This window comes from Elephas maximus, chromosome 9, assembly GCF_024166365.1.
Source record: "Elephas maximus indicus isolate mEleMax1 chromosome 9, mEleMax1 primary haplotype, whole genome shotgun sequence".
Lineage (NCBI taxonomy): Eukaryota > Metazoa > Chordata > Mammalia > Proboscidea > Elephantidae > Elephas > Elephas maximus.
In genome coordinates this window covers 47,933,886-47,954,222 of record NC_064827.1, presented here as the reverse complement: position 1 = coordinate 47,954,222, position 20,337 = coordinate 47,933,886, and the positions used below count along the sequence as shown (strand labels likewise).

The 20,337-nt window shown below is 45.3% G+C and overlaps 1 protein-coding gene across 1 annotated transcript; it reads right to left on the bottom strand.

Moving 5' to 3' along the window:
- Window positions 1–591: 591 nt before the first annotated feature.
- NANS (N-acetylneuraminate synthase) lies at window positions 592–19,994 on the bottom strand. The gene is made up of 6 exons (XM_049896962.1): window positions 19,780–19,994; window positions 15,487–15,702; window positions 7,194–7,293; window positions 6,136–6,290; window positions 2,975–3,241; window positions 592–847 (listed from the first exon to the last, which is right to left on the bottom strand). The coding sequence occupies exons 1-6, from the start codon at window positions 19,909–19,911 to the stop codon at window positions 638–640; spliced, it is 1,080 nt and encodes a 359-aa protein (XP_049752919.1). The 5' UTR covers window positions 19,912–19,994; the 3' UTR covers window positions 592–637.
- Window positions 19,995–20,337: the final 343 nt, after the last annotated feature.

Below are 20,337 nucleotides of genomic sequence, written 5' to 3'. Positions count from 1 at the left end.
AGCTCCATGAAGACAGGGATTTGGGGCTCCACTGCTGTGGCCTCAGTGCCTAAAGCAGTGCCTGGCACAGAGTAGGCCCTCAGTATTTGTTGGAAGAAGGCATGAATGGCCCTTCTTTCCTCTTGCTCACAGAGATAGGAGGGCTTTTGGCATTTCTCTGCCTGCAAGACCCATTGACCAATCACTTCTCTAATGCAGAGTGGCTGCTACACAGACAGAGCCCAAGACAGGGCTAAGGCAGTAGAGAAGTAAAGGAGAGACAGCCAGAGGACTGTATGGAGATGAGACTTCAGGTCATTTGGGTTTGGTTTTTGGGAGAGTGAGGAGGAAGGCTTAAAGGAGAGGATCCGTACAGCCAGCTCTTGCCCCTCTGTGCACACACGTAGCAACTGGACAGTAATTATTTGTTTTCGAGCCTGCCTCCCCTGCTGGGTCAGCCAGCTTGAAGAGACTGCCTATTTGTTCTTTGTACCCGTCCATCAGGCCTGGCCCAGAGATATCTGCTGTCTGGGGACTGGGGTGATGGATGAAAGCCAGGTCTCTGGAGATCACTACCTCCCCCCCGCCCCGACCTCACCCACACACACCCAACAGTACCAGCAAGGCAATTCAGAGTTCAGAGAATGGGACTTTAATTTTAAAATTTGATTTTTTTGCCATGATTTTCTACCGATTCTTCCATGATGGTGTCGTCTTCTTCAACAGTGACTAGGACCTTCTTGCCCACCAGATTAAAGATGTCTTCAGGGGGATAGCCTTTTGGCTCACCCACCTTCACAGTGAGCATGTCTAGTGTTATAACAGTGCCTTCTGGAATTTTCACTTTGGCCACCACAGATTTACCCAGCTGCAGACAAAATTAAGACTCATTAACAGCATCATAGAAGTAACTATCACACATTTGCTTTATACCAAAGTTCCCTGATGAGTCTTCAAAAGGTACCTTGAGAGCAGAGACACTGTTATCCCCCATGGTGCCTAGAACAGTATCCCATAACAGGAACTCAGCAGTGTAGGGTGAATCCAGACTCTTGAGGAGAGGCCTTTACAATAAAGGGCTCAGACTATCAACAGAGCCCAGTTCAAATCCCAGTTCACTTGGTTATAAGCAGTATGCTCAGACTAGGTTTTAGATTCTCTGTTAAACGGGAAATAATAGTGCCTATGGGGCAATTCTACTCTGTCCTACAGGGTCACTATGAGTTGGAATCGAATCGATGGCAAAGGATTTTTGATTTTTTTTTTAATGTATATGTTGTCAAAGAACTCTAAAACAAGCTTCTTGGATCAAGTCGACACATGAGACTATGTTGGCATCTCCTGTTGGGAGGGGAGATGAAAGGGCAGAGGCGTCCAGAAGCTACCCAAATGTATACAAGGAGAGAGGGGAGGGAAGTACTGAGCTATCTCATCAGAGGGAGAGCAATTAGGAGTGTACAGCAAGGTGTATGTAAACTTTTGTATGAGAGACTGACCTGATTTGTAAACTTTCACTTAAAGCACAATAAAAAAAAAAAACTCTGAAGATTAGCAGCAATATATATAATGTACCTGGTATACAGAATGCTGTTGATACAAAAAGCTATGATTTTTGTATCAACAGTCATTTCGTCATCTAGTTCAACATCACATTTTAAACATGAGCAAATTGAGGCCCATAGAGGGCAAATGACTTGGCCAAGGCTGCAAAGAGCCAGGATGAGAACCTAGGAACCTAGGATTCCTGACTCTTGGTCCACTGATCTCAAGGGACACAAACCTTACTGCCCCTTCGTTTGGTAAAACAGGAATATGGGGACTCAGAGATGGTGGAATATGACTGTTCCTCAGAGGCTTGGAAAGGGAACTTCCTAGGACAGTGCAGACAGGACAGGCAGGTGGAAGGACGCCTGAAGCTCACGGCCACAGTTTCTATGTCTTTTCCATAAATGCTGTGGAAGGGCCTAAGGAATCAATTCTGCTTGGAATTTAGTGCCAGGAAAAAATGTCTGTCAACTGATGATTATCAGATTACATAAGCATACTGCTGTATTTCACTTTTTGCTCAGAGATCCAGGAGGCTCAGCACCAAATGAAGTACCCAATCCCTGTAACTCTCATTCCCAGTTTCTTGTTCTATTCTCTCTCCCTTACCTCTACACTTTGTTTCTTTTCACTATTGTTTTAATTTCTTGGCATGTACGAGTTTTTTAATTTGGGAGGAAGCAGGTTGGGCACCATTAGGAATACAAGATGACAGTATTCCCCACGTACACCTGGTGTTTGATCTTTGTCTCGACCTGAGAACATGCAGCACATTAGGAGTGTCTGCATGTCTGGCTGCTCCAGGACGCCTGGCTCTATTACTCAGAGGCCAAGACAGGTTAGGCCATGGCATCCAAGTGGATGACATGCCAGGCAGAGTTCCCCAGGCTCATCACCTGCGCTGTCTGAAGGTCAGTGCTGCGCAGGCCAGACTACCACTCAGAACATTTGCGTCATCACCCACCCACCTACTGTGGTGACCTGCTGCTCCCAGCCACCCCAGAGCCTCCCCACTTAGGGAATGCCTGATGCATCACAAGCCCTTCTCCCGGTGCCTCAAGGAACCCATCTGTCTGAATGTTTCTCAGGGCTTACCTCCTCCAAAGGGCCCCAGACTCAACCCACCCCAATGCCTCATAAAGCCCTGGATATCACCACCTCCCCTTCAACACTTACATCTTCTGGAATCTAAGAGTACTGGGGCCACAGTCTTCAGAGCTTATTGGAAGATTCTAACATCATCCTAAAGGGCCAGGGAAGGTACTAATATTCCCCTTAAGCAAAAAGTTTCTCCTGCTGCTAATACCAGCCCAAAGAAACTCAGAGGGGCTGGAGCAACATGCCTTTATCATCTCATCAGCCTGCGCTCAGGTAGGGTTGGTGCTGCCCCTACCTCTCAGGTAAGTCCACTGTGCCCCCTCTCAGAGCAGTGGGGCCGGGCAGAACCCACCTTCTGGTTGCAGGCCATCTCACAGGACAGCAGCTGCTTGGTCGGGGAGCCCAGGGCCCTTTCCACAAGGCGCACAGACTGCACCAGCTCAGCCAGCTCTCCAGGCTCCAGTGAGGCCGAGTGATCACTCCCCTTCCAAGTCTTGTCCAAAGTTATGTGACGTTCTAACACCTTGGCCCCCAGAGCCACCGCAGCCACAGATATCGCTATGCCTGTTTCATGCCCAGAATACCCTATGGGAATGTCAGGAAAGAGCTTCTGATATTCCTTTAAAATAGAAAAAGAAAAAAAAGGAAAAGGTCAACTATCATGGTGCTTCATGCAGACGCTCCGGAGTGAGGCAGATCTGGGTTTGAGTCCCAGGTGAGCCGCTCACTAGCTGTGCAACTATGTGTGAGACACTGATGCTCTCTGAGCTCTGTTTCCTGGGGTAGTAATACTGCCTGTCTAGTGGCTGTAAATGCATGAAAAGCACTTCCCAGTAAACTTAGCACACTGCAAATGCTGTTAAAAAAAAAAGCTATTGTATCATTAAGAATGCACTTTAAGAATGTTTTATACTGTGAATAACAGAACTAAATCCACATGCCCAGACTCATTCAAAAAGCATCTGTCAAGTTGAATTAGCCTGAGTTGCTGAAAGGAAGTGTGCTATATGCACAGATATTATCATCAATAATACACAGAGCCCAATCTCAAAACAACCCTTTGGTGGAAATGCTAAATAGTTAATCAGTTATCCATAATTCACTGAATGCAACAAAAGACATTCTATGTCAAGTGAGTCTTGTCAGTGAGGGTGGCCAGAAGGCTTGAGTACAGAAGAAAGATTTGGACGGGGTTTGATAAGAGAGTAGGACAGCTGGGTGGCAAAGGCCTTGAAAACCAGGCATAAGGTGTATGACGGACAAGAGTGCAGGTTGCTGGGTCAGGGAATTCACACTGGGGCCAGACCCTGGGCCACGTCCTCCTAGCCCTTTGTCTCTCATTGTCTGCAGTCCAACTCCATCAGTTCCTCTCGGTGGCACCTAAAATATACTTAATTAGGGAAAAAAATGTATATATGTAATTATCTTGCAAAAATTTTATAGTAACATTAACGGTTGGGCTAATGGGCTTGCAAAATAACTCTCACCACGTACTGGCATCAAGAGAGAGGATATGACTACACCTTAGATGGGGAGGGAAGGGAAAGGGGGACTATGAGATACTGAAAAGGAAAAAAAATCTGACATCACATATACTAAATTAATTATGGTCACCTCTGAGGGGTGGGGTGATGGGATGTTCACTTACACGTTACATATTTCAGAATTGTTTTAAAAATAACATGTTTAAATTAAAAAATAACATGATTTAGAGATGAGATAGAAGTAGAGAGAAGAATATCAGGACTGGGAGGGACCAAAAAATTTTAGGTAAAAAGATAACAAAGTCTGTTTCCACAAAGGTTAATTTTTTTTTCAGTGAAATATGAAGTCTGTGTAGCAACGTGTAAAAAAAAATGAAAAAAAAACATACATTATCATGGAAAAAAAACAGAACGTCAAACACTGTGCTCCTGAGAAGGAAGTATAAAAGGAAAACTCATTTATTATAAATAACAGCATTGTAAGTGTGTATATATACATGTATTTTTTTTCAAAATTTAGAATTCCATTACTGTTACTATTTTTCATGATAATTACATATATATACATACAAGTGCGTATGTACAAATATACAGGAGCTCTGGTGGCACAGTAGTTAAGTGTTCAGCTGCTGACCAAAAGGTCAGCAGTTTAAAACCACCAACTGCATCATGGGAGAAAGATGTGGCAGTCTGCTTCCATAAAGATTACAGCCCTGGAAACCCCATGGGGCAGTTCTACTCTGTCCTATAGGGTCGCCATGAGTCAGAATCTACTCGATGGCAATGGGTTTGGGTTTTTTTGGTTTTATATATAAATATGTATCTTTTTCCTAATTAAGTTACATTTGAGGTACCACTGGGAAGAAATAATGGAGTTGGCCAGAAGACAATAAGAGACAAAGGATTAGGAGGACATAGCCCAGGTTCTAGTCCCAGCTTTGCTAACTTGCTGAGGGATCTTGAGCAAGTTAAGTCTCTTCCCCGTTGGGACTGGCCTTCACCATCTGTAAAATGATGGAGTAAACGGGAAAATCCTGGGAGAGAGAAAGCTCCCTCAAGGCTGTAACTGTAACCAATCTGAGCCTCAGGGATGCTCAGAATTACAGGTAGAAAGTAACAGGACCAGCACATAACATATAGCAGACAAAGCTAGAAGCTCCAAGAAGGTCTCCTACAACTCAATATGAAAAAAAGGCAAACAAGCACTAAGAAAGGATATGAGCCAGCAAACCACAGCAGACAGACCTCTAATGGCCAGAACACATGGTAAAGAAAATGCACAGAAAGATAATTATGAGGACTCCACCTTAAATTTCATTATGGGAGAAATTAAGATTGGCTTTAAATAATTCAATTTGTAGTCACCCTCTTTAGAATGTACCTGCTTCCTTAACTGCACAGTTAGTTCTTACTTGATTCTGAAATAGCAAGACTGTTGTTAGACATTGAAATGTGTCCCCCCTAAAAAGTTATGTGGAAGTCCTAACACCTGTACCAGTGAAGGTGACCCTGTGGGGAAATAGAGTCTTTGAAGATGTTTAGCGGTGAGGTAAACATGAGGTCCTGCTGGAGTCGGATGGGTCCTAATCCTATATGACCAGTATCTATAAAAAAGAAGATACACAGAGACAGGGGGACAGAGGAAGGGTGCCATGTGATACTGCAACTATAAGCCAAGGACCTGGAGCTACCAGAGCGAGGAGAGAAGCATGGAACAGTTCCTCTCTCAGAGCCATCAGAAGGAATCTACATGACCGATACCCTGCATTGGACTCCTAGCCTCCAGAACTGTTAGACAATAAATTTCTGTTCTTTTAAGCCACACTGTTTGTGGTATTCCATTACAGCAGCCATAGGAAACATGGTCAACTGACGAAGTCTGTCATGGTCGTTTAGAATTTTGGTTCTAAAAATGGCTACGTCTTCCTCTAAAAACGGCTATGTCTTCCTCACAATAAATAGCCCAAGAAAAAGTCGATTTGCTGCGCCCAGTCAGATAACAATCCTCACCCCCCCCACACCTGCTCACCGAGATGACCCGCAGATTGACATCCTCAGGCTCGAGTGGGTACGCGCTGGTGCACTGGAGGAAGCAGAAGTTGGGGTTGATAGGTTTCACAATCTGGTAGACCTGCTTCATGGTGTCCATTGACTGCATCCCACTGGAGATCACCATTGGCCGACCTGAGTAGCGCAAGACCAACACCATCACGTTCATTTGAAGGGCTTGACTCTTACTGAAATATGTCCCAACTATTTGTATCATCGTTCAAAGGAACTCCACAAGCATCTCTTGAACGCTGTGCCAGCCGCCATGGGGGAACAGAGATGAGCTGGATGGGTTTCCCCTCCATATGAACTGAATTACGGAGGCAGAGGAATTTCAGACTCCTAAGAGAAAGATGAGTATCTTATCTGATTTAGAGGTTATACAATATGGAAGGGTGACCGCTGACCCCAGATTCAAGGGTGTGAGTGAGTGAGAGGCCCAGATCTGCCACTTCGTAGCTGCCCAGGGCAGAGCACTGTCCTCTGGCTCTCAGGTGCCTCTTCTATGAAGTAAGTATAAAGCATAGTAATAATAAGACCTGAACAGCTTCAGTCCCACAGTTGTTATGAGGATCAAATGAGATCATTCATGTTGTAAAACCACTTTACAAACTGTAATGTCCTGTCCAGACATTGGGTATTACATATACAGAATATTTCACAAAGTCAGAGCTCCCTTTAAGAAGTTTTGTAAGATACTGTCCTTTCCTTGGTTTCGTTCCTTTCAAGTTGGCACTTGAAAAAAGCGGAAGCATTTTGTTGATTTAAAAGAGGTTCTGGCCCTGGTGGCACAGTGGTTAAGTGTTTGGCTGCTAACCAAAAGGTCTGCAGTTTGAACCACCAGCCACTCCTTGGAAACCCTACAGGGGCAGTTCTACTCTGTCCTACAAGGTCACTATGAGTCTGAATCTACTCAACGGCAATGGGGTTTTAAAGTCTGTCTTTGTGAGATCTACCTCAAAGGCGGTCGCCACCAGAGAAGTAAAAATAAAATCCGACTCCCTCAGATTTTATGACAAAAATGAAACACTCACTCACCTTTTTTGGCAGTCTTTTCCAGGTAAGGAAAATTGTTAGTGTCTCCAGATCCAACTTTGAAAAATGGAACATTCAGTTCATGCAGGAACTCAACTGCCATCTACAAAGATCGAGAAGGAGCTCCTTTTCACTGTTGTTCACAGACACTGTCCTCTTGACAGAAAAGGAGTAATAGGCAAATAAAAAAACTCCTCCTCCTACCCAGTCCAGAGAGACTGTCTCAACAACTTGAAAGCAGGCAAAGATTTGTTATCAGTCATTTCCATTCAAATTAGAACTTTCCTTCCTTCACATCTACCCATCCATCTGTCCAACAAACACTTAGTGCTGACCAGCGCAGGCTACCAGATGCCTGGCCAGACCCTTCCTTCCCCCGGGGGCCCAAAGCCCAGTGAACAAACATGAAAGCATTATGACCTAACCCTGGCCCAGAAAACCAGGCAACGAGAAAGTGAACATCCCTCAGAGGCCCTACCCTTTACTCAGGGCCAAATAGCCAGGAAAAGAGGCCATTTCAATTCTTGCCAAAAGTGGAAAAAAATGGGGCATTTTACGGCCCAGCCGTGACACAGTCTGATCCATAGTCAGCAGGCTCTCAGACCTCAAACCACACTGTCCACAGAAAATGGAACCTAGTCATTGTTTTTGACACAACACATCGTTGCTTGAGTTACCTATCAAGAACGCTTAAACGTCGTTCTCTGGGATTCACCAGTAAGACTTAGGGAATTCATAATCGTCAGCAAACACGTGCTGAAGGAAGCAGGGCACCACAGCTGAGAATACTAAAATCTCGGCTAGCTGTCAAGTTACAAGAATCCAAAAAAGTTCTTTTTTTTTTAAATAAAAGATGGAAAGACGGGGGAAGAATCAATGTCCCTGATTGTTTCCAAAAAATCTAAGTTCTAGCCTGAAATGCTGCCTCAGATTCAGAAATACGTTTGGAAGACTCAATGCTCTAGGCTGGTCCTTCTCCAACTTTAATATGTGCACAAGAATCTCCCTCATGGAAATGAAATGCAAATTCTCTCAGGGTGGAGGCCTGAGAGCCTGCGTTTCTAATAAACTCCCAGGTGATGCCGACACTATTGGTTAGTGACTCCGACTCAGGGTAGCAAGGAGCTAGGTTACCATGCACACAAATCACAGGACACGAGGCGGTGAGGGCCAGTATGAGAAGGTCACTCTGCCGCCAGGCTCTTTAACTCAACCAGTGGCTGCCAGAGCTTCAGTCTATCTTCCCCTCTGGTCAGAAGCTGCTCCCATCACTATGGCTGCACTTGGAGAAAACTTTCCTCATATGCAAATCCTCTAAAAAAAAACAGAAGGGTCAGAGTGGCTGGAAAGCCCTGGACCAGCCAGTGAACAGTTCTAAGGCAGCGCACAACCTCGCGGTCCAAGAGACCCTGTCCGGTGTGGCCCGAGTGCCACTCACCTCCAATTGTGCTAAACCTTCGCTGCAGTTCTTACCTCTTCCTCTCTGCTTATTTCTTCCTCTTCTCTTTTCCTTTCCATAGTTTTCTGCTTTTCTTACTATCTCATCCTCTCCTCCTTATTTGTCTCTCACACTGTTAACCAGCCTTAAGATGGAACTGAAAAACATTGGTTTTTAGTATATTAACAAAACAGGAATCCCTGGGTGGTGTGAATGGTTAAGCACTTGACTACCAGCTGAAAGGATGGCAGTCTGAACCCACCCAGCAGTGCCCTGAAAAACAGGCCTGGTGATCTGCTTCCAAAAGGTCACAGCCTTGAAAACCCTATGGAGCAGTTCTACTCTGAAACACATGGGGTCGCCAAGTCAGAATTGACTTGAGGGCAACTATACAAGACCAAATGGGCAACATCTGCCCAAAAATAAAGAGAAGGCAAGAAGGGGCAGAGAAACTGGAGGAATGGAAATGGGGAAGGCAGGGTGGAACTGGAGAGAGTGCTGATACATTCCGGGGACAGAAACCAAAGTGATGGAACAAACTGTGTATGAATCGTTGAACGGGAAACTAATTTTCTGTGTAAACTTTCCCCTAAATGTTCAAAAAAAAAAGAATTGACTTGAGGGCCACTGACAACACTGAACAAATTCTAATTCTCCCACCCTTCTCACTCTACCTGGAAGATGAAGAGAGTGCTTTCTATTTAAAGAGGAAAAAAATCCTATACTGAATATGTTCAACTTGTGGGAGAGTGGCTCATAATGACAGCCCATGAGCTGGCTCATGATGACAGCCCATGAGCGCCCCCAAGGATCAGATGGATGAGTTCATAAAGAGAGGTGCAGAGTGAGCAGGGGGCCAGGAGGGGCCAAATGAGGAAAAAGCATTTCACAAATGCTTATCCATAGAGGTTGTAAAATCTGCGTGGAATTCTGTACTTTTCAAGCGGGAAGAAAAAGGGCAAATTCCTGCATGGGAAAGGAAACGCTCACCCCATTTTGCAGTTCTCCTGGGGAACCACCCCCACCTACTGGCCATTTAGAAAACTGCCATTTTGGATTAATCTGTAAAGGATGTCAATTTCAGTAATCCAGAAGATTCTATCCTTCAATCCCAAGGTGGTATCACTGTGCCCCCAGGGCCTTCTCAGGTAGGGTGAGAGCTTAGGAGACTGTCTCCATTGGACTCCTTGGCTTCCCCTAGCCCTGCCCACTCTGCTGTCCACTTCCCTCTCCATCTGAGGGTACAATGCAGCAAGGCAACTTCACAACTTCTCTCTTGTTCCCACCACACAGCACGGAGCCTTCTGGAGTGTCTGAGAGGAACTCAGCTAAGTATGACCCTCCTTGGGCACCAAACTGGGTTAAACAGACAGAAAAGGGTCCCACCAACAAACTCATTTGGGTGAAACACTGCATTGCCATAGCTCCCTCTTAGAGGGCACCAGTAAATAAATTTGTTTAACATCTTTAACTCAGTGTTTCCCCAAACTTACTCGACTCAAGACTTTTACTTACTAAGGGCGTGGGGAACTTTACTGATTCTAAATCAATTAATCGATGAGGACAATGTGTACCTTTTCCATATTGTGTCCTGTGAGAATCTGGGAACTGCCCGTCTGAGGGTAACAGAAAACAGAGGGGTGGAGTTTGGGTTTTTCTAAAGCCACTTCCTCTCCCCTCAGTTTTTGGATTGTGTAAGAAAGGACAAAGAAGACTTTGCTGGTGAGTTGGGGAGGACAGGGGATGCTGAAGAGCTGCCCGGAGTGAGGAAATAATGAGTGAGGAAGCATGGCACCAAAACAGGACTTGGCCTGCCCTCAGGCCATGGTCCTGTCAGAGTGGAGAGTCAGGAGCCCTGTTGGTGAGGATAACAGGGGAAGGGAAGAGGAAAGAAAGGGCTTTGCAGAGGCAGGCGCCTGGATGGGCCATTTGTGTTAAGGGAAGCATGTCATTCAGAGGCCACCTCTACAGTCACAGCCTCCTTTGCTTTCTCAGCAGAATGCTTCATTTAGACCAAAGGCATTCTACTCACTGCAGCTAAGTTCTCTGTGCTTCTGTGCAGCTTTTAGCCAGGTGTCTGCCTCAGAGTTTTCTTGGCCTTCATAAGATCCTGTCACACCTTAATCTTTCCTCAGCACACGGTGAACACCCTAGAAGAGCATACAGAGTGGAGAAAACTGGCCCTCAATAAATGTCTACTGTCTATAAGGAAGTTTGGATTGGTAAACACTCAGAGCCACCTGCACCCGGAACAAAGACCTAACCCACTCCAACAGCCAGGTAGACAGGAAATGCTGGTTCAGCAAAGGGAACTGGCTGACAAAGTAAATTAACTCTTTTTGTAAGGACAGTTAAGAATGCATTTTCCAAAACACTAAACAGACAATAGATAAGTGGTAACTTTGGTGAAGGGTAAGACAGTACACAATACTGGGAAAGCAAGCACAACTTGTACAAGGCAAGGTCATGGAAGCTCCATAGATGATACACTCAAACTCCCTGAGTGACCGAATGGCTGGGCTGAGGGCTGTGGGACTGTGGCCTCAGGGAACATCTAGCTCAATTGGTATAACACAGTTTATGAAGAAAATGTTCAACATTCTACTGTGGTGAGTAGCATCTGGGGTCTTAAAAGCCTGTGAGCAGCCATCTAGGATACTCCACTGGTCTCATCCCTTCGGGAGCAAGGAAGAATGAAGAAAACTAAAGATACAAGGGGGAAGATTAGTCCAAACGACTAATGGACTACAATTACCACGGTCTCCACCAGACTGAGCCCAGTACAACTGGATGGTGCCTGGCTACCACCACTGACTGCTCTGACAGGGATCACAATAGAGGGTTCCGGACAGAGCTGGAGAAACCCTGAGAGTATGGCGTCTGGATACCCTATCAGGTCAGTAATGAAGTCACTCCTAAGGTTCAGCCTTCAGCCCAAGACTGGACAGGCCCATAAAATAAAATAAGACTAAAGAGGCGTACCAGCCCTGGGGAAAGGACTAGAAGGCAGGAGAGGACAGGAAAGCTGGTAATAGGGAACCTAAGGTTGAGAAGGGAGAATGTTGACATGTTGGGTTAATGAGAAACTAGTTTGTTCTGTAAAGCTTCATCTAAAGCACAATTAAAAAAAAAAAAAGCATTTTCCAAGAGTCTCTGGGTGGCGCGAATGGTTAACTACAAGGCTACTAACTGAAAAGTTTGCAGTTTGAATCTACCCAGAGGTGCCTTGGAAGAAAGGTCTGGCGATTTACATCCAAAAGATCACAGCACTGAAAACCCTATGGAGCACAGTTCTACTGTGAAACACGTTGGCTCACAATGAGCCAGAATCAACTCGAGGAGCAACTAGCTTCCATATAAAGAATACTTCTTCCCCTCGCTGCCTATGCCCCAGGTCAGTCAGGAGACGAGCTGGCAACAAATGGCATCCCTAGAACAGGGGAGCCTGCCTGCCCAAATGATTTGAAGCAGAAAAAGGTTATAAGTAATGTCCATAGCCATCATTTGGTGGATACTGACCTTATACTTCCTTGCACCCCACAGCTTATCTCCTTTAATCCTCGCCACAGCCCTATAGGGTGGGCACTTTTATTACCCCATTTTTGCAGATGAGCCAAATGAGGCTCAAAGAGGTTACGTGCAGAGCCCAAGCCCACAAAGTAAGTGCCAGCAGCAGGACTGAACTCAGTGGGGCTCAAGCTTATGTTCTTATCACCAAACAGGCTTCCTGGGGAGTTAGAGGGAAAAGAAACCAAGAAAGGGATACAGGTATAGAGGCAGCCTCCATCTACCAAACACCCAGATACCTCCTCTTTATCTCCCAACTGCTCCTAGTTCTCAACCTGAAACCATCTGGGAAGGAACAACCCAAAGAAGTGACTCCCTAGGCAGTCTCACAGATGCAAGGAGGATGCCCATTCTCCTGTAGAGTCCAAATCTGGGGAGCTCAGGTGCCTAGAAACACGTGGCCTGGGCCAGAAAAGGGGTCCTCGTTCCAGGTGTAAGTCCCTTGATGATGCCTCTGGTTCTAGGCTAACTCCAAAGTCAGACCTGGGAGAGCTCTCAGACAGCAGCTTGTTCCACAAAAGAGGAACCAGAGGCCCAGAGCAGGGAGAGGACTCGCCAAGGTCACACTGAGAGTTAACAGCAGAGCCAGGGCAAGAACCCAGATGTCCCGACCCTCAGCCTGGCTCGCTTTCTAAAACAGTACATTTGCTGAGCACTATGTGCTATGCTTTATGTGAATGATCACATTTAATGCTCACAGCAACCCAATGAGAGGGTGTTCTAATATTAGTCCCATTTTATAACTGACATACATAGAGGTTAAATAACCTCCAAATGGTCACACCAGAGTCTACTCAAATTCAAAATCTGGCTCTGAGTGTACTAACCACTGGACCATACAGCAGAGGTATGCACCAGAGAGCAGAGGTGTGTGCCATATAGCAGGGTGTGCGCCGTACAGCAAGGATTATCAAACCTTTTGGTCTCAGGACACCTTACGCTCATAAATTATCGATGACTCTAAAGAGCTTTTGTTTATGTGGCTTATAGCTATTAATATTTACTTAGAAATTAAAACTGAGAAATTTCTTGTTTTCTTAAAATTTTTAAACTTTTTATTTTGAGAAGATTGTAGATTCACATCCAGTTATAAGAAAAAATACAGAGAAATCCCAAGTACCCTTCACCGAGTTTCCCCCAATGGTAAAATCTTGCAAAACTATAGTACAATAATCACAATGGGAATGACACTGTTACACTCCACTCATCTTATTCAGATTTCACCAGTTTTACATGTACTCGTTTGTGTGTGTATATTTAGTTCTATGCAGGTTTAACGTATGTGCAGACTCGTGCAACTACCACCCAGTCAAGATACAGAACTGTGCCATCACCACAAGGATCCCTCATGCTACCCTTTACAGCCACACCCACCTCCCTCCTTTCCCCTCCCTAGCCCCTGACAATCACTAAGCTCTTCTCCATCTCTATAATCCTATCATTTCAAAAATGTTATACAAACAGAATAATACAGTATGCAACCTTCTGAGACTGGCTTTTTTTCACTAAGCATGATGTCCTTGAGACCTATCCAAGCATGTAGCAATAGTTTGTTCCTTTTTAATTGTTCAGTTTCATGGTATGGATTTATCAGTTTAACAGTTTACCTGCTGAAGAACATCTGGGTTGTTCCCAGTTTGGGGTTACTACAAATAAAGCTTTTATGGACATCCATATACATTTTTTTTGTAAACGTAAGTTTTCATTTCTTTTGGGAGAAATTACCAAATGGCAATTGCTGGGCCATACAGCAAGCACATGCCTAGCTTTATAAGAAACTGCCAGTACACTTTAAGTAGGTGTGTTGTATGGTATGTGAATTATATCTCAGAAAGCTGTTAGAAAGGAAAGAAGGAAGGAAAAGAAAGGGAAAAGAAGGAAGGAAGAAACTATCCTACTATTTTCCTGAGTGGGTGTACCATTCTACAGTCCCACTACACAAGTGTGGTAGTGACTCATTTTCTCTGCATCCATGCCAGCATTTGGTATTATCACCGTTTTTTATTTCAGCCATACTGACAGCTGGGCAGTGATATTCTGGGGTTGGAACAGTGGCACAAAGGGTCTGGGGCCAAGAGAATGAACTGGGGTCTGCTTCAGATAATCTGGTTGGCCAAAGAATCCAAGTATTCCCAAGAGACATAACAATGTTCTTTGGTTTTATCGAATAATCCATTTTGGGAAAGCTAGCCTAAGAAACCCAAAACATAGAAAAAAGATGAAAGTAACCTTCATGACCAAAAATAGTGTAATGGTTAAACAAAAACAAAAAAAACAAACCCGTTAACATTGAGTCAATTCCAACTCATAGCGACCCTACAGGACTGAGTAGAACTGCCCCATAGAGTTTCCAAGGAGCACCTGGTGGATTTGAACTGTTAACCTTTTGGTTGGCAGCATAGCACTTATGGGGGTAAAAGCTCAGGGTGCAGTGTTAACTGCAAAAAGCATGACACAAAATATCGCAAACATTACAGCCAGGCAATAAAATATGCATACAGGGGTTCAGTGCTAGGCGCTCCTTGGAAACTCTATGGGGCAGTTCTACTCTGTCCTACAGTCTCACTAGGAGTCAGAATCGACTTGACGGCAACGGGGTTTTTGTTTGTTTGTTTTTTTCTCAAGAGGAAATATATAAAAAGAGCTGCTATGTGGGGATTATGGGTCAGTATTTGTTTTTTCCCTTTTCTTGTTTTCTAAACTTAAATTATTTTCTAAAAATAATGTTACATTATCTTTACAATTAAAAAGTTTTCATATTTGAAAAAAGAGCATGTGGATGAATCTTAAGGAGGCAAGTGAGAGAGTAAATGGGACCCAAGAGCTGGCACCAGCTAGACTCTTCTAGGATGTCAACATGGCCCAGCCAGAAACCACCTCATGACTGTCCCATGTGCCACTCCCTTCTGGATGACACCGCTGCCACCCCACCCAAGTCAGCCAAGTCTACTTAGCCAGGGACAAACTACTGGCAGAATTCTGGCTTCCCAACTCCTAGTCCAGATGGCTTTCCACTGGGAAAAACCAGCCCAGCTACAGTTTTCCACAAGCCTGAGGGACTCTGAAACTCCAGCATGGCTGTCGCCTACTCCTGCAGATGCAACCTGTCTTTTAAACTAAGGTCCCCTTCTCACCAGCTCTCACTGAGCCTCAACTCTCCTTGGCCTCCCATATAATTGGGCACAGAAAGGTGAGCAAGGCCTGGGGCTGGCTCTAAGTCGAAGACACCAGACCACCTGTTGTCCCCTGGGTCTGCTAAAGTGGTAAACAACAGAGCAGCAGAGGGCTCACCTCGTCCATGCCAGAGGCCGTGAAGAAGATCCCAATCTCCTCGGCGTATTTCTGCAGCTCCTTGTACTGGGCATGGCTGAATTCCAGGTGACGTTTGTGTTCCCCGTAGGTTTTCCCCCAGGAATGCTTCGAAGTATATGGCCTCTCCAAGGCTCTCCGATTAAACTTGTATTCCAGCTCACTCTTCTGGAACTTGGCACAATCAGCTCCACACTCCTGAAACACACATCGGGACTCCTTTCAATGACCTGGATTCTCACAGAGAACAGAAATGTCGGGGCAAGTGTGACCAGGCCATTATCTGCTGTGAGATGTAAAGTCCCCGCAAAGAAAAGGAATAGGAGGAGCAAGACAGTTTGGAAGGAAAAATAACATCATTTAGGGATCACAGTTCCCCTCTATTTTTCCTCTTAAAATGCAAAAAAAAAAAGAAAGGTATTTTTTGCTTTGTGTTGTTTTGTGTTGTAATACTGAAAAATAATGAATCAAAGAGCTAAGAAAAATTTTCAGTTATATAGCTCAGTAAAATAAGCCCTGGGCCAGAATCTAAGAAAAGTCAGATTTTGGCTTTAATTCTGATGCTAACTCACCACGTCATCTTGGGTAAGTCACTTCCTGTCTCTGGACTCAGTTTCTCCATTTATACAAATAGCAGTTTATGCTAGCTTCAGGACTTGTAAACTGCTCTGAGCAGCTCTTAAGGGTCAAGGGAGATAAAGGGACAGAGCCCTGTGTTCCCTGCTCTGACTTCAACAACAGCACCTCTGCTTTTAGCAATTTTGCCCTTGTGCTTTTTTACATGACATTATTTGAATAGGTTCTGGGGCAAAACGCAAACAAAACTTGGAAATGCCCCAGCCTAGGTGATCCCTGGAGTTCCTGGGTGGTGCAAGTGGTGAACACATTCCGCTGCTAACTGAAAGGTTGGAGGTTCAAGTCACCCAGAGGCACCTTGGGAGAAAGGCCTGGTGACCTACTTCCAAAAAATCAGGCATTGAAAACCCCATGGAGCACAGTTCTACTTTGACACACATGGGGTCGCCATGAGTCAGGGCCGACTTGATGACAACTGGTTTTATGGTTTGTCATCACTACTGAATGTAACATCTGACTATAAAAGCTATAATTCTGTGTCTATCTATTGCCAGTCAGCCTCTAATCTCCCAAAACTATTTCAAAGAACTAATGGATAGAAAGATCACATAAAACTCTCTCAAGTCTTAGCTCAGTGCCATTTCTGTAGACACAGAGGTATTGATGCCGTTGAAAACCTCTTGGCTCCAGAACTGTCACTACTGAGAGTGCTGCTCCCACTTCTGGGAGAATCACAAGATGACACTATCAGGACTTGACGCTGGAAAGGAGTTCAAAGAACATTAGAACTGAGTGGCCTCGGGCAACAGGGTTTTCATTGTCTAGATGAAGATCCCAAGGCCCAGAGTGGCCTGACCAAAATCATGCAGTGAGTCACTGGCACAAACTGCCGGATCCTTTTCCTAAGGCCGCAGAACATGTACCTCCTGGCCCAGGACTACAACCTGCACTTCTGCTAAGCCCAGGCCTCCAACAAGTTAACGAGGAAGCCTCCTGTGAGTAGCGCTTCTGGCTCCATCTGCTTCTCACTCCCATCTCAAGAAGTGGACTTACCCACAAGAAGTTAAAAGCTTGTCTCCATCTGGACAGAGATACCCCTGACAGAAAGATGATAAAAGTGAGACGGCAGAAACTGCTCATGACAAGAGCTCAAATAAAGTTCTACTATGTTCACTTAACAGCAGCTGTATGCGAAGGAGGGCAGGTTCCTCCTCTTTTTGTCTCAACTTCTTTTCCAAAAATGAGTGATTGCTTTATCTGCTTAATGCTGTGGTCAACCCTAGGTCTTTTTGCCTATAATGATGGTTTCTTTAGTCAAGGTTTTATTGCTTCTCTACCAGCAAAAAAACAAGCAACAGGACTCCGGGATGAGCACAGGTGTGATGCTCCATTCGCATCAAAATTTGGAAGTTAAAAGTATTATTTCTTTAGTAAATCTCTAATTACAATTTGAATAAATTCTACTTTTAACACTGCAAACAGATTAATTGTATGAACAAGCTAGCTTGTATATAACACTCTCCGGGCAACTAAGCTCGCAAATGTAATTCCATCTACAGATGGCAGCTAAGACAAAAAAAATCCCAAAATTTAAAGGCTTCAAAAAATTCTACTGCTCAATATAAAAAAAAAATCCAAAACACACTATTGTAAAGCAAGGGAGACTGAAGGCTACAGAGGAAAAGTCATCTGTCCAAGAATATTCAGCTAGTAAATGATATCTTGACTCCTACTCCATCAATGAACAAACAACATCTTGACTACTAGTCCACTGTTGAGTCTCAACCTCTTCATTTTTCTCCCCCTGCCCAACTAGTCCGCATAATTAAAAGAAAGAGACCAACTACAACTTTGTTTCCAGGGCTTCAATGTCTCCAGGTATTTTTTTTACAACTTCAGCACTCAAAGAAGTCACACCTTGGAAAAACAGGTTGTTTCCTAAATTAAGGGTAGGAATTTCCTCCCTAGAAAACAATGTTATAGTACAAAGGTGTGGCTAGGAACAAAGGCTTTAAATCTATTATTTACTAACTGTGTGCCTTTGCGAAAGTTACTTACCTCCTCTGAGCTTGTAAAATAAAATCAACAGCATCTATCACACTGGATTATTGTAGGCATTAAATGAGATTGTGCATTTAAAGCACTTAGCCCAGCATCTGATAAAACACTCAGCAAATGCTAGCAACTATTATGTTTTAAGTATTTTTTTTATGATTCAATGGTTTAGGTTTCCATAAAAGCAGTTGGCCTTTAAAGAGTAGGATAAACTCTACTCATCTGACAGAAAATCACCTGAAGAGCCTTGACAAAGCGAAGGGGAAGGTGGAAGAGTGGAAGCGGGGGGAGGAGAAGAAGGCCAAAGGGGAAGGGAAGGGAAGGGGAAAAGATGGAGTGAGCTATTTCTAAACCAAGGAATCACAGCTCAGACCTTATGCTGGGAGCTGGGGCCACAATGGAGAACATGACAGTCCCTCCCTGCAGAGGATTCACAGCGTACCAGAAAAAGATGCTTAAACAGGTAATGGCAATGCAAGGTGACAGGAACAATTGCAGGGGCCTCTAACCCAACCTGGGGGAGATGAAAAGCTTCCAAGAGGTAACTGTGAACATTAGTAGAAATTTGCTAAGAGAAGAAGGAGCATGGAAACTCATAAACTTCGTATCACTAATAAAAAAAAAAAAAATCACTAATAGTGAACATTTATTGAGTCCTACGTGCCAAGTAGAGCCCTGGTGGTACAGTGGTTAAGAGCTACAGCTGCTAACCTGAAGGTCAGCAGTTCAAATCCACCAGCCACTCCTTGGAAGCACTATGGGGCAGTTCTACTCTGTCCTATAGGGTCACTATGAGTCAGTATCGCCTAGATGGCAATAGTTTTGGTTTTTGGTTTTGTTTATGTGCCAAGAAGGTCCCTGGGTGACTACTAACCTAAAGGTTGAGGGTTCAAACCCACCCAGAAGCATATGGAGGAAAGGCCTGCTGCTCTGCTTCTATACAGATTACAGCCAACAAAACCCTATGTAACACGTAGGGTCACCATGAGTCAGAATCGACTGGACAGCAACGGGGTATGTGCCAAGCACTGTGCTAAGACCTTTACGTGAGTTATTTGATCCTCATAACAAGTGTATAAGTACTATTATTATCAACCCCAATTTTCAAATGAGGAAACTGAGGCTCAGACAGGTGAAAGAACTAGCCCACATTCACACAGCTCATAAATGAACCCAGAGTCCCAGCTTTTAACCGCTTCTTATTCCAAACACAGGAAAGGGCAGGTGAGAGACCACAGCAACTTTCAGGAACTGAAAGTAACTGAATATCCCTGGAGGGTTTCAAGAGGTGAAATATAATAAGCAGGACAGGCCTGATCAGTAAGATCTTGGAGGCTATGTTAAAGGGTTTCGATTTTACCCACGGGCAGCGCAGAGCCACTGACGGTGTCAGACACGGGTGTGACCTGAAAGATCATTCTGGCAACAGAAAGGGGGCGAGGGAGGTCGGGTTAGAAGGCAACTGCTGCAGTGTAGACAAATCAGAAGGGCGGCAGAGCGATGAAGAAGAGAAGGGATATTCGATCGATTTAGAAAATGACACTGGGGGAGCTGAACGACTGGCCGGAAGCCGTGCGTGGGGGAGCGCGAGAGGAAGGCGGCCCCGCCCCGCCCGGCGCCCCTCTACTCCAGCGCCCTCCTCACCTTCGCCGTGCGGATCATGCGTTTGGCCACGTCCAGGTCGCCCTGGTGGTTCTGGCCGATCTCTGCGATGATGAAGCACGGGTGCTGCCCGCCCACCCAGCGCCCAGGACAGAGCTCCAGCTCCAGCGGCATGGCGGTGGCTCGCCCTCGGGCGCTGCACGGCCCGCTTCTGACCCGCCGCCGCCGCCTCGGGTCCGTTTGGTCGGCACCCCGGCTGGGCCCACACGCCGACCCCGCCACGTCAGCCCGCGGCCGCCGTGCAGCCAATCCCCGGGGCCCGCCTCCTTCCCGACAGCCAATCACGGGAGGGGGCGGGGCCGCCCGCGGGAATGGCGGCCTGGCGGAGCAGTCCTTCTACTAGACAGAGTGCGCGGCTCCTTGCCGGGAGACGTGAACTGCAGTCCTCGTCGGGTCCCTACGGAAATTCATGAACCAACATTCCTGGAAAGAGGCAGATGCTTGCCTCCGAGGGTTCAGTCTAGTTCCAGCTCATAAGGGCGTGGAGAGAGTGCACCCTACGGTGTAATGGAAAGAACCGGGATTTTTGGGTTAAATTTA